The following is a 14,678-nucleotide window of genomic DNA, read 5'->3' as shown; positions in this document are numbered from 1 at the left end:
ACTTACTGATTGGGGTATAAATCCACATTCATATCGAAGACTCCCCAAGAAACAGCTGCCTGAACACACACACACATACATAACACACAGAGGTTGTTAGTTCCTTGTCTGGCACATAATGGAGATTTTCCCAAGGTTCAACCAGAACGACTTGAATATCACAACTGCTGGGACCACACAAGCTGTTCAATCAGCCACATTCCACAGCTCAGTGTTTTGTTGTTTGGCCAACCTGAGTTATGTTGCCTGAGAACATTAAGAGTTCACGGACCAAACGCTGTTGAAGGAGAACGTCTACCGGCCCAGAAGACGGTGTTTGAGGGAAGCCCCCTCCCCAAGAGACGGACCACATTAAGAGCCCATAAAGAGGTGGGGAATACCCTGGCACGTTTGCCAAGAATGGTGGGCACGCATGGTTTTGCCTGCCTTCTGCCGATTCAGCCCAACTGGGCCAATGTGGGAGGTGACTGATCACTGGCAGAGTTCCTTGAAAGCTGACTGCGTGGAATACGAAGCCTCCCCAAAGTTGCAAATATCTGCAGAAAAATGTGATTTTTTTTTTATAGAAAAGGCTTGGGAAGATGAGGGTGGCTGCAATAGTATGAATTCAGCTTTGATCTCTTTTTTTTTTAAGATGTGTAAAAGAGGTGAGATTTTGATAAGAGTTGGGGAACAAAATAATATATCCCGAGAAGACTTACGCAGGGAATTCGTAAAATGAGTCCGACCAATGATTTCAAAGTCAGGGTCGGGATGAAATGGCAGGCCTAACCATGCAGGCCTCTTCACCTTTGACGATGTTTCCGCCAAAGACCAAATCTGGGTCGTTGCAGCTAGCACTTGTCCCTGAAGGAACGCCATCGGCCAAGGATGCTCAAGTAAGGAAGATTACGCACTTGTCTTTATTCAAAGAGCAAGGTACAAAAAACAAAAAGAGAACCACCAAAATGATAAAAAGTTATACACAAAAACAAACTATGGTCCCAATCAACCAAGACAAACCGAATATCTACATTCAGAAACCAGAGGCCAGGTGTTCCACTTTCACACACACGCACACACAGGCCCAAGCCAGGACTGAATTGACTCGATGAGGCAGAGGACACAAAGCCAGGTGCCCTGGGCCAGTGGTACCCAATCTTTCTGGCTTTGCAGACTGTTTGGGGGTGGGGAGGAGGGAAGGAAAGGGTTCCAAGTGAGTGGCAGGCGGGTGTCCGCGCGCACAGCTCCGTGGTGGGCACCCGTGTGTGCGCGTGAGGCTCATGTCCGCCGCTTGCACAAACGGAGCTGCGTACAACACTCTCGCCTGCCACTTGAGCGGCTTGGCTCCAAACGGGCCATGGCCCAGTACTGGATAATGGCCTGGGGGGATTGTGGACCCCTGCCCTGGAGAACGTTGGCCTTGGCAGGGAAAGTGCTTTGGGAATCCCCAATAGACTTATGGCTTTCCTGGGTGGAGGGTGGGCATGTTGGAAGCATGGGGAAAGCTTCCTGCAGAAAACGAAGCAGGAAGACCTCTAGAGCAGGGGTCTCCAACCTTGGCAACTTTAAGACTTGTGGACTTCAACTCCCAGAATTCCACAAGTCTTAAAGTTGCCAAGGTTGGAGACCCCTGCTCCTTACAGCTTGGCCTCCCTCCTGGACTTGTGGGTCATGTGGCTTCCAATGGAGAAATAGACCACAACAAGTATGGTCTATTTTTTTCCTGTTGAGCACATTCTCCCTGCCATGGGCTTCCCTGGCAGACTTAAGTGGAGACCAAGCTGAGTGAAGGGCCTCCTGCGGCCATCCTAAGTCTTTTGACTATGTTACGGGCAGCTCAGATGGGAACCCAGCAGCCCCCCGAGAACAATGGAGACCAAACATCTGGACATTACACAAACACCAACATTGGCCAAGAAACAACTTTTCATAATAAAATTTCTGAACTTTCCAGTGTTCCCTACAAACTACCATTTCTTTCACAAGCGGGAAGCGTCATTTTAGGAGGCACATGCCGTAGACTCCTATACACTTAGCAAGCGGTCCTTAAATTAGCTTCCGAGTAACGGATATACGGCTGGTCATTTCTCTCTCCCCCACCCCCACCCCCACGTGCACAGTGAGGGAGGGAGGATGCGTCACCCTATTAGGATATTTCTTATCCAGTAAAAGGGTGCCGAGAACAGACAGAGTTTAAATTTCCGTTGAGTTTCTGTGCAACTTGCCTTCCCTCCATTCTAAAAGTACAATCAATGAGAGCCCTTTTGGTGCCAATGTCTGTCCCGTTAATCAATGAGAAGGAAGTTGAAGGACGGCATATTTTACTGCGTTCGCCATCCTCTCTAGATTTCAGAGCTATAGGATGCCTCCGGAGGCATCTATTTATCTTTGGTCCTCTCCTTCCCTGGTGCACTGGGGTCATTGTAGAATCCTTTTAGCTCTCTTGACCACAGCGAAAATATCAGTATAATATCCACAAGTACGGAGGGCTGGGCTGATTTAAAAGATTGTTCAAAGCAAATCTATTTGGATTGAAGGAAATTCTGCCCATTTCTGATAAGTGGGGAAGCACGGGACCCTTGAAGGACAAAAATGAACCAGGCATTTCACGGAGGCTTCACCTCCAATTCAAACTCTGCCGTAGTTTCCCCCTCTTGTTATCAGGAATAGGAACGCTATGCAGAATATGTCCAGAGGGAAGAGGCAACTCCCTTGTTCGTCCCTGGTTATCTAGATTCACTGGAAGAGACCTTTCACTCTTGCCCCTGGGAATCCACCAGACACGTTCACTGATCAAGGGAAGCAGAAGGACTAAAGAGCTGGTCCTCATTCAGTCATACTGGTTCAAGACAAGGCATTTTTTTCCACTCATGGCACCTTCAAAGGCTGGCATTTCTCTTTGATGCACTGAAAAATGAATTCCTTGGAAAAGGGAAATTTTACCGCACGTCACTTACAAAAACGCCAAGGTTAAGTCAACTTACAGTCATCTGACTTGACTCCCATTAAAGGGTCTTCACCTCAGGAGCAGCTATGCAGACCTCTGTTTAGGGACTGGCGGTGGTAGTGGGGTGGAGGTATTTTTGCCCCCTTTTTCAGGGCTGAAGGCGTGACACCAAACTCTAAAACGCAGGCCTCTGCAACCAAGGACGGATAGACGATTCTCCCACAACGAGTGGGCTGGAAAGAGTAATGCTCACAGAACAGATGTCTGGGGATGCAGAGGCTACCTAAATGTGGATTAACTAAGGGAGGGAAATGCACTGGCCGGCATAAACCTTAGAGCCAAAAAACAAAGTCCACCAAGACTCTCCCAATGGTGGCAATGGAGCACTTATGGGAAAGAAGGCAGCAGATTTTTGAGCCCTTCTCTGTCGTATGCAATTTCATTTCCATATCCCTGCACGATGAATGTCCTAGAGTAGGGGTCTCCAACCTTGGCAACTTTAAGACTTGTGGACTTCAACTCCCAGAGTTCCTCAGCCAGCTTTGCTGGCTGAGGAACTCTGGGAGTTGAAGTCCACAAGTCTTAAAGTTGCCACAGTTGGAGACGCCTGTCCTAGAGATAACTAGGAAGCGGTGCAATTTTATATAACTGACGAGGATTACAATAAACAGGGTTTTTTTAAAAACAAAAAACCAAAAGGAGGAAAAAAAACCCATTACTCTTTGACTTCGCTGCCACTGAACAAATGCTACCAGGAGCTTTGTGGATTCAGCTCCTAACTATCACTAATGCAACAATTACAGTATAAAGATTTTTTTCCATATTGGAAGTAAGAATCGATCACGGGAGAAATGTTTTAAAATCAGCGGGTTTTTTCGATACCAAAAGTGAAGGAAGGGGAGGAAATCCCTTTTTGTCAGCCTTGGGCGAGCAGCACTTCATTCCACCGTAACGGATTTGGCCAAGTTTCTTGGAAAGTCAACCTGGAAAGAAGGAAAAGGATATAGACGACTTGTTAACATCTTTTCTCGTAGTAGGAATTAAGGATGCTTGATGCTTCCTCAACACTGTCTTAGCTCAGAAGTCACGGATACCTGCTCTGACATCCCCTAGGAAGTTGCTGGGTCCATTAAACCCCCTGACATCACAGCCTAAAGTGAGCTGGGAAGGTGTATTGCATCATACTGTGTCCTGATTGGTTAGCTCTGTAGCCAGTCGCCTTAAGAGGGAGCTAGAAACATGGTTTCTTTCTCTTTGCTGTTCTTGCTCTCTGATATCTCTGTATGCTACTGTTTGCAAATCCAGAAGAACTTTTTATTATGAATGACTACGACGACTGGTAAGAAGACTTTGTTATTGGATTATCCCTGGACTGTCCTTTTGCTATCTCCTTCTTTATATGTGTATGACCTGGACTGTTTATTGGACTGTGCCTTACTATTTCCTGAAAGTAAACACAACTCAGTGTATCTGTGTATTGACTGTGTTTTATTCGTACCTACTCTCAATCGCTTTCATGAAACACCCTTACTATTCAAGGGTTACTCTGCGAATTCCTTAACAGGGGGTCGTGGCCAGGGTGGGCGTGGCCAGTTCAATGTCACTCATGCCGGGGGCGCCTGTGGCGGCCCAAGCGCTCTGCCAGTGAAAACGGGCTCCCCAGCTCCGTTTTCGGCTGACATGGCCTCCTGCAACCGTCTGCCAGTGAAAATGGAGCTCGAGAGGGCCGCGTGCGTTTTTGCTGGCAGAGACACCGGGGACCAGTCCTTCGCTGTTTGCAGGGCGGCTCCATGGGCTGAATCTAAACATCCTGCAGGCCGGATCTGGCCCACAGGCCTTGAGTTTGACACCCCTGGCGTAGTGGTTCTCACAGGAAGCCCGATGTCATGTTATTGAACTTTCGGGGCTTGTTGGGAAGAGAAACCCTTAGGGGATCGGGAGGGTGTTAACTTACATCGTAGCCTCTGAGAACAGCTAGATGGAAAGCCAGCAGCTGTAAAGGAATCACACTCAGGATGCCCTGCAGACAGTCCACCGAATGGGGAACTTTGATGGTTCGCTTGTTATTTTTGATGGTCTCGATATCTTCCTTATCACAAATCACGACAGGCCGCCCCTATTTTTTTAAAAAAAAAATTTTTAAAAAGAGAGAAGTTTGCATCAACTCGATCTAGCCTCAAAGACACACACGGGAGCCATCCGTGAGGGTTGGATTATTTTTTAAAAAATCAAAATATGTGGTTGTGCCTGCCATCTTGCCTTTTTTTTTTTTTTGATGCACACTTCTCTCTCACACACACCCTCGCACGCCCACGTTTTGCTTACGAGAACAAAATTAAGATTGTGGTAGAAGAAAGCGTTCCTTCAATCATTCTTTATTTGGGGTCTATCTCCATTTTTCTCAGGGGCTCAGGATCATCTATACAGGTTTGTTTAATTATGCTCCAATTGGGAACAGAAATTCCATGCTAAAGTAACTTTGTTATTAAGCTGAAAAGCTACATGACTGCGCCACTTAGCAACGGCAGTTCCAACAATCTCAGTTGCCATCATTAAGCGAGGACCTCACCTGACTGCGACTTACGATTTCCTGCCGGTTTCCCCATTGACTTTGCTGGTGGGAAGCCGGCAGGGAAGGACATAATCACGAGCTGGACACTGAGCCTCAGCATCACCATCATGTGACTGCAGGGACACTGCCACCGATGTAAGTACAAAGTCTGGTCATAACTACCACTTGTTCAATGCCACCCTAAGTTTGGTCACCAAAGAGCAGTCACTGAACGAGTGGTCATTAAACAAGGACCACCTGCATTACATTTCCTCCCCAAATTTTATCCTCACCTTTGGAAATGTTGGGAAATGATTACAGACAAATCCAAAGCTACTGTCAGTCCTGCCCTAACTTGGTCCCTTAAGCAAGAAAGACCCTCAACTCCATTTGTAGCAAAAAGGTTTACTTTACTAAAGGGCCCAGTGATTTACAGTATAGCAAAGCTAGAACTGAAGTTCGCGCGCCAAATTTCTCTGGTTAACTTTCCCCGTCCAATTCCTCCCTTTTACTGGTCCCTTATTGTCCAATTAAACTTGAATAGTTTGGGGACGTGTCTCTTCAATGGCAGGCTGGTTGATAAGCCGTTAGCCATTCCATTCCATTTCCAGTGGCTTGACCTTGACTCTGGAAGGGACGATGAGCAGTCAGCCTCCCCCTTCCCATCCAGCTTCCCCCTGCCCAATAGTTCACGGCAGCATAAGATGGCACTTCTGACATCCATCAATAAGTCCCAAAGGTGCTTTTATTTTTTCAAGAGGCAAGTGGACTTTCTTGTTTTTCTTTGAAGACGTTTCGCTTCTCATCCAAGAAGCTTCTTCAACTCTGACTGGATGGTGGGGAATGGAAGGAGCTGAAGTGAGAGCTGAAGAAGCTTCTTGGATGAGAAGCGAAACGTCTTCAAAGAAAAATAGAAGTCCAGTTGCCTCTTGAAAAAAGCACCTTTGGGACAACGGTGATCTGGATGGCTGAGAATCTCCAGAGACCTCCACCCAGAAGCTCCCATGTGGGTCTCCTCCAGCTGAAACGAGGCCCTTCATCTTAATGAGGGGACTATCTCCTCTGTTTTACTAGTCTGCTATTTTTTTCATCAGAAAGCAGATGCACTTCCCAGCTGGAACGGACTAAAATAAAGTCAGCAGGACTCATTATTCCCCCAGGGAGGAGGGGAGACACCCAAGAGCCCCCCCAGGCCCCTCTGCTCACCTGGCGTGCCATGACCTGCTGCAGCGCATTCTGGCACTTGGCGTAGGTGTTGTCCCTCATGATGATCATAATGACGGGCATCAGCTTGTCCACCAGGGCCAGGGGTCCATGCTTCAGCTCACCGGCCAAGATGCCCTCCGAGTGCATGTAGGTGATCTCTTTGATTTTCTAAGCAGGAGGAAGCCCTGCGTTAATCTCAGCTGCCTCGGTTGAGAAGCAAAGTTCTCCTCTGCTCTCGCTCTTTCGAGAGATCTACCATTTGTCAAGGGAAAGTCACGTCTGAAGCTCTTACGTGAGTTCCTTGGGAAAAAAAGAACAACTCCTTCCCTCAGCTTCCTTCCTTCCTTCCTTCTGAGGAAAGGGGAAATCGTGATGGAAGAAGATTGTGGATACTTTTAAGGCAGGGGTCTCCAACCTTGGCAACTTTTAAGACTTGTGGACTTCAACTCCCAGCAAAGCTGGCTGAGGAACTCTGGGAGTTGAAGTCCGCAAGTCTTAAAGTTGCCAAGTTTGGAGACCCCAGCTTTAAGAGGCTCGTCCAGAACAAACCCTTTGCTTTATTGTCGTGGGGAGGAGGGAAGGGGAGGGGAGAGGAGGAGAGGAGAGGAGAGGAGAGGAGAGGAGAGGGAAGGGAAGGGAAGGGAAGGGGAGAAGGAGAAGGAGAAGGAGAAGGAGAAGGAGAAGGAGAAGGAGAAGGAGAAGGAGGAGAAGGAGGAATGGGCAGAACAGGACAGAAAAAAATAGAATGCTGGTTGGGGAATTCTGGGAGTTGAATTCCACCCTTCTTAAAGTCTCCCAAAGGTTGAGAAACTCTGGTTTAGATCTTTCGCTTTGATTTAAAGTCTGTCCACATTCTGGTCTTTGGTCTCACTACACGATTATGAATGACAACGTCTGACGGGGTCACTCGCACCCCCACTTTATCTGCACCCCAAGGGACTAGGAACATTTCTCTCCCCAACCGGCGCAGCTGCAGGTTCGAGAGGATGCTCACCAGGGCGCCTTCCAGGCAGGTCGCGTAGTGATATCCCCGCCCCATAATGAGCACCGACTTCTGGTGGTAGAGCTCGGTGGCCAATTTCTGGATCTCATCGTCCATGCTCAGCACTTCTTTTATCAAGTCTATCGAAAGCAACAAGAGGAGACAATGCTTCCAAAGTAAACAACTCACCCCGGCCACGGAGTCCTCCCAGACTCTTTGGAAAAAGAGTCTGAGAGGGACCCCGTCTTTATAACGCGGCAGGACGGCACATACGTCAATGGGCACCTTACGGGCAGGAATCTGCAGCCGTGGGATTGGAACTTTGGTTTTTAAAATGAGGGCTGGGGTTTGCTTCCTTCAATCTGCAATCCAAATGAGGGTGCAGGTGGCCTTTCTTGGGGGGGACCCCTGCCCAAAGAGGGGAGACTCAGCAGAGAATGGTCGGAATATGCCAAATTCGCCATGGCCAACTCGCTGCGGGACAATTCAACAACTCAATTATTTAAAATTATTAAAAAATCATTTGAATGTTTGTCCTTCACATTTCATCTCGTCCCTCCTTGGGCATCCTTTCTTTAATGATTCTATTCCACTATTTCTCCGATTATTAGTGTGGCTCTTGTCCCGTGGCGAGTTGGCCGCGGAGAATTGTCCTACACCTTCCCCGAGACCCTCGCGAGGGGAATGACAATGCCAGCACGCCTGGATCCAGCACTCTTGTAGACAACCAGGCCCCAAGCCACATAATCCTTCACACCTTGAGTTGCGTCTGGAAATAAACTAGCAATCAAGGAAGCTTCTGCAAGATTGGGGGTCAAAGGAGAGAATCGGGAAAATTCTCATTACCACGCAGTCAAGAACAATTTATACCAGATGCAACTTCTGGCTAGACTTCAAGGGCAGCCCCGCACAACAATCCAAGTGTGAGACAAAAAGGCCGGGGTGATTGTTGCCAGGCCCCCTGCCCCAGGGAAGGCCACCCCTCGTGCGCCAGCCAATGTGGGGTAAATCCGCTTCCATCTGCTCTTCCCAGGAGGCTCCTGGAGTGGCCGGCTCTTTCTGGGACAGCATAATCCCAACTAGGATTAAAGTGGCCATCAACCATCTCACTCGGTCATTAGCAAAGAAAAGCTCCTGGCCATTTGTTTTGCCGAGATAATAGTTTACTGACGCTTAAATGGTTACTGGAGTAGCGCAAGCCGAATCTGAGGTTTTCCCGTGCAAACAACACAAAGGAAAGTCCTCTCTCCTCTCACCCATCCGCCCTCCCTGGTTACCTGCCAATGTCCAGCCAGGGGCTTGCATATTGTTCAGGTGCTCAGTTCCCAGCTCTGCCTCCTGTTATTTGATCTGGGCTGGCTGTAGCTTCTCACGCAGCTCAGGTGAGCTTCCATTCCATTCCTCCCTTTCTTCGTACTCCAATCCTTCCCTCTCTCCCTCCGTTCCCTCCACCCTCAGTTGTAATGCAAGCTCATAAAGTTTGGATAGGTGATTCGCATTCGCTCCTACCAACCACTGGGATGGCTTCCCCTCAGAAGTTGTGGCTTCTCCATCACTGGAGGCTTTCAAAAAAGAGACGGGATGACGATTTGTCTTAAATGGTACAGGATCCTCCTGCTTGAGCAGGGAGGACCACCGAGGTCCCTTCCAACTCTATTATTTTGTTTTTCTATGTTCTACCAGTTCACTTCCCTTCACACACACCTCCCTGTGCTGAGGACACACCAGTCGGTTTGCCTGCCCAAAAAAATACTGCCACAAAAGTCCCACACGCATTTACCATGTTTCCCTGAAAATAAGACCCTGTCTTATATTTTTTGAACCCCGAAATAAGTGCTTGGCCTTATTTTCAGGGAGGTCTTATTATTTTGGGGTGCATGGAGCAAGATGGGCTCCTCTTTATTTATTTATTTTATTAGTCACATTTCTATGCCGCCCACTCTCCGAGGACTCTGGGCGGCTTACACCAAAGACAGTATACTAGATAGCATATTGCCCCCTAACAATCTGGGTCCTCATTTTACCCACCTCGGAAGGATGGAAGGCTGAGTCAACCCTGAGCCGGTCTTACCTGATTTCCAGCTCTGCGTTTAAGTATTTTCGGGGAGGGCTTATTTTCAGGGGGGAGGCTTATTTTAGCGCATGCGCTCAAACACCCGATTGAGCTTATTATCAGGGGATGTCTTATTTTCGGGGAAACAGGATATTCATTTAAATGTATGTGGCATCTCGCATGACTGACTCTGGGTGGCTTACAAGCGGGAAGCAAGACTCACGAGGAATAAAATTAAAAATATTCCAAATTGACATAATTGGAATTGTGCACCTTACCTGGCAACAACTTGAGGCCTCGCATGATCTCTTTCCGCCGTTCTTGCATGGAAATTCTGTCGTCGCACATCATGAGCGCAAACATTACTAGGGAGACAAACTGGCTTGTGTAGGCCTAGAGAAGAGGGGAGAATAAGGCCCCCCCGTTAAGCAGAAGCCACAAATCCTTTAAAGCCACTTCAGGAAATGAGCCTGAAATCGGAATGAGAAATGCCTGAAAGAGCGGCCATCATAGAATAGAATAGAATAGAATAGAATAGAATAGAATAGAATAGAATAGAATAGAATAGAAATAGAAATAGAAATATAGGAATAGAATAGAATAGAATAGAATAGAATAGAATAGAAATAGAAATATAGGAATAGAATAGAATAGAATAGAATAGAATAGAATAGAATAGAATAGAATAGAATAGAATAGAATAGAATAGAATAGAAATAGAAATATAGGAATAGAATAGAATAGAATAGAATAGAATAGAATAGAATAGAATAGGAATAGAATAGAAATAGAAATATAGGAATAGAATAGAATAGAATAGAATAGAATAGAATAGAATAGAATAGAATAGAAATAGAAATATAGGAATAGAATAGAATAGAATAGAATAGAATAGAATAGAAATAGAATAGAATAGAATAGAATAGAATAGAATAGAATAGAATAGAATAGAATAGAAATAGAATAGAATAGAAATAGAAATAGAAATATAGGAATAGAATAGAATAGAATAGAATAGAATAGAATAGAATAGAATAGAATAGAATAGAAATAGAATAGAATAGAATAGAAATAGAAATAGAAATATAGGAATAGAATAGAATAGAATAGAATAGAATAGAATAGAATAGAATAGAATAGAATAGAATAGAATAGAAATAGAAATAGAAATAGAAATAGAAATAGAAATATAGGAATAGAATAGAATAGAATAGAATAGAATAGAATAGAATAGAATAGAAATAGAAATAGAAATAGAAATATAGGAATAGAATAGAATAGAATAGAATAGAATAGAATAGAATAGAATAGAATAGGATATTAATAGGAATAGGAATAGGAATAGGAATAGGAATAGGAATAGGAATAGGAAAAAGAATAGGAATAGGAATAGAATAGAATAGAATAGAATAGAATAGAATAGAATAGAATAGAATAGAATAGAATAGAATAGAATAGAATAGAATAGAAAAATAGAATAGGAATAGGAATAGGAATAGGAATAGGAATAGAAATAGAAATAGAAATAGAAATAGAAATAGAAATAGAAATAGAAATAGAAATAGAAATAGAAATAGAAATAGAAATAGAAATAGAATAGGTTAGGAGGGACCTTGGAGGTCTTCTAGTCCAACCCCCAAAATGCCAAGGGTGGGACTAAAATTCAGAATCTCCTGGGGATTGGCCCAAAGTGACCCAGCCAGCCTAAGATGGAACTCACCACCTCCTGATTTAATACTGTATAAGTTATTTTATTTGGTTTATAACGTATGTTATTATTGCTAAGACTTATGCCCTCATATTCATATGGAGAAAAGGCCCCTTTCGACAAGCAAAGTCCACGGGGAAGCCAAATTCGCTCAACAACCGTGCCACTCGCTTAATGGCCACAGGGATTCGCTTAACAGGGAAGATCGTAAAATGGAGCAAAATTCACTTAACGACTGTCGTCAACTGAGGTTGTAAGTCAAGGACCGCCTGCACTGACAGCGACAGCTGTTCGAAGAATCGTTTGGGTTAACTTCCCCGTTTCTTATCCTGGGCGGTGATTCCATCCTCCAGAAATGCGAGCCCAATTGGGGAAATAATTCAGCAATTCAAATGCGCAACATCTGGCCATCTTGGGACCCGGCCAAGAGGATTTGGACGCCTGACAGCCCGAAGCCACCAAGCTCCAAAATGCTCCAAAATGCCATCAAGACCGTAACCTTCCCCAGAGGACGCCAAGAGAGAAGGCCGGACGTGGGACGATTGCATCTCTCTTGGAGATGCAACTCCTGGAAGACCCCTTGCTCCAAGCTGATCAGGATGGAGTTGGCTTTGCTCAACTCCTGGGAGATCAGGCAGGGCACAAAATGAGGAAAGGAATGGAGCCCTGGCTACGTTCTTCTCCCGATAATGAGAGGTCAGGAAAATGTTCAGCCCTCCAAGGGCTGCTCAATTGCTTTAGTCTGCTTGAGTTCTGGACATCCTCCATCCTCTGCTGAACCCCCTTCTCTCCTGGGCTCTGGGGTGGGACAGCGCTGCCAGGGGAGCCCTTCTGCAGGGGAATCCCCGGGGGGGTGGAGAAGCAAAGGGGCAAAGCAGCTGACCCCCAACCTTCCCCCTTTATTTCAGGTCCCCAGAGATGCATCTGTCTCTACCAAATTCCAGTCCTCCTTTTGAGCCGAGACGCACAAATGTACAGTAACCCAGAATAGATTTAGCCTAATTAAAAACAAAAACCCTCAATTTAGAAAACAACAGCAGCTCAAAAAGCTTTGCCAAATGGCCCGTTGCAATCTTCCCTCCTCCTTTCCCAGCCCTCTTTTGTGCATCCTCTGCTTTTCAGACAGGCCCTCCCCACTACCACCCGAGGAGGGGGGTACAATCGTCCGTGGGCCTCAGGTTCCTCCCACCAACCCAACACACTCTGATTTTGTCTTCTTCCCCTTCCCCTTTTTTGAAGAAGGGAGACGAGCATCACTTGAAACAGAGGTCTTCAAACTTGGCAGCTTTAAGACTTGTGGACTTCAACTCCCATAATTTATTTATTTATTTATTAGTCATATTTCTATGCTGCCTACTCTCCAAGGACTCTGGGCGGCTTAGTTAGTTTAGTTACTTAGTTAGTTTATTATATTTATATACCGCCCTTCTCCCGAAGGACTCAGGGCGGTGAACAGCCATGGTAAAAAACAATATACAACAAAAATTAAAAGCTTATTAAAATAATTCAATCATTCGGCCAAATTTAAAACATCCAACTAAAGAGTCTGCTGGAGTCTTGGAGACAAGGAAAGGGAGGAAGCAAAGCTGGCTGAGGAATTCTAAGAGTTGAAGTCCACAAGTCTTAAAGTTGCCAAGGTTGGAGACCCCTGCCCTATACCATTCCGGACAAACGGCTGTCCAATCTCATTTTAAAAACCTCCAGTGATGGAGCAACCACAACTTCCTGAGGCAAGCAGTTCCACTGGTTAATAATTGTTCTCGCTTTCAGGAAGTTTCTCTTTAGATCTAGGGTTGCTTCTCTCCTTGAGAACGGAACGGGGCTCGAGTTCGGAGGAGGAAAGAAAGACAGCTTCGCATTTTGGTTCAGCCAGAAACTAACTTTATGAGTTACGTGTTCTTACCTGTCCTGCCTTTTTTGACTATACATGAAACGGAGGCTTTAGAGAATAATTCATGCCTGGAACCCCATTCCTGTCCTTAAGAAAAGCAGAAGGGCCCAGGTGCAGTCAGCGTGGGCACTCGAGAGTAAGACCTGTTAAAATGGCACACCTTCACGCCAACCTGCGCATCGGAGCTCTCCTCACCTTTGTGCTGGCCACACCAATCTCTGGCCCTGCGTTGATATGCACCCCGCAGTCCGTCTCCCGGGAAATGGAGCTCCCGACGGTGTTGGTGATGCCCACGGTGAGGGCTCCCCTCTCCTTGCAGTACCGAAGGGCCATCAAGGTGTCGGCCGTTTCCCCTGCCGAGAGAGATGGACCTAGTCAATCAAGAAAGCGCCCCCACTGAGTGCTGAAGATCTGTCAGGGCAGGGGACATACCTTCACTACAGTGGTGAAATGTGTCAACTTGCAAAGCTTTCAAGTGGCCATGAGCAGGAGGGAGGGAGAACTGATAGAGCTGATTGATTTCCCTAACTGAAGCTACATTCCATACATTCTTCCTGACCGCAATCACAAGGAGGGTATTGGGTTTCACAGCCAGCCAAAGTGGTTAATTGGAGAATGTGACTTATGACACGGGCAGGGAGGAGGGGAGAGACAGGGTCATAGGGGAATGTAAATCTACGTGGGATTAGTTCTAACTGCACCCGAATATTGCCGAAATGGTGCTCCTAATAAATGATTGTATTTCTTTTGAAGTTTGGCTCATGGCTCATGAATTAATTAGGGCATCTTTCGGAAACTTCACAAAATGTAAAATTTGTTACTACCGGTTCTGTGGGCGTGGCTAGAGGGGGGGGTAATATGACTGAGTGGGCGTGGCCAACTTTTTTTTTTTTTTTTTTTACTTTTAAAACCATTTTTTCTACAACCTCTTCGGCTGTACTAGCACCATCTTTAGAAAATAAAACAGTCTACAAGATAGGGAGTGTTGCTAAAACTTTGGGTAAACTTTGCATTCTTTTGCCAGCTGATCACAGAGACCTCCCTTGGCCGTCCCACCTGACTGGCTGATGAAGAAGCAGACATCATCTCGGAAAACGGGAGTATTTCTGTCCAAGAAGTCACTGGCCAGTTCCACCATGACAGGCAGTTCGGTCAGTTCTTCCAGCACTTGGCGAGTCTGGGTGAGTGACGCAGGGAGGAGAACAGAAGAAGGGGAAGGAAGAAACAGAACATCAAATGAAAGTAGCAACAGCACTTAGCAACAGCACTAAGAGCAAAGCTGGCTGGGGAATTCTGGGAGTTGAAGTCCACTCATCTTCAAGTTGCCAAGGTTGAGAAACACTGAGCTACATGATGAT

At 46.0% G+C, this 14,678-nt stretch overlaps 1 protein-coding gene across 2 annotated transcripts in view; it reads right to left on the bottom strand.

The window, feature by feature from the left end:
• Positions 1-883: 883 nt before the first annotated feature.
• The window catches only part of GFPT1 (glutamine--fructose-6-phosphate transaminase 1), a 42,351-nt gene continuing 28,556 nt past the window's right edge, over positions 884-14,678 (bottom strand). For both annotated transcript variants that reach the window (XM_087875771.1, XM_087875770.1), the window contains 7 exons: positions 14,377-14,497; positions 13,516-13,673; positions 10,000-10,114; positions 7,681-7,808; positions 6,687-6,854; positions 4,884-5,045; positions 884-3,912 (listed from right to left, as the gene is read on the bottom strand). In XM_087875771.1, coding sequence (XP_087731897.1) covers positions 3,868-3,912; positions 4,884-5,045; positions 6,687-6,854; positions 7,681-7,808; positions 10,000-10,114; positions 13,516-13,673; positions 14,377-14,497 — 897 coding nt within the window. In that variant the 3' untranslated portion in view covers positions 884-3,867. The remainder of the gene's footprint in view (positions 3,913-4,883; positions 5,046-6,686; positions 6,855-7,680; positions 7,809-9,999; positions 10,115-13,515; positions 13,674-14,376; positions 14,498-14,678) is intronic.

This window comes from Pantherophis guttatus, chromosome 9 (genome assembly GCF_059756535.1).
Source record: "Pantherophis guttatus breed Tessera chromosome 9, ASM5975653v1, whole genome shotgun sequence".
Classification (NCBI taxonomy): domain Eukaryota; kingdom Metazoa; phylum Chordata; class Lepidosauria; order Squamata; family Colubridae; genus Pantherophis; species Pantherophis guttatus.
The sequence above is the reverse complement of the archived record's forward strand: the minus strand, read 5'-3'. Positions and strand labels throughout refer to the sequence as shown.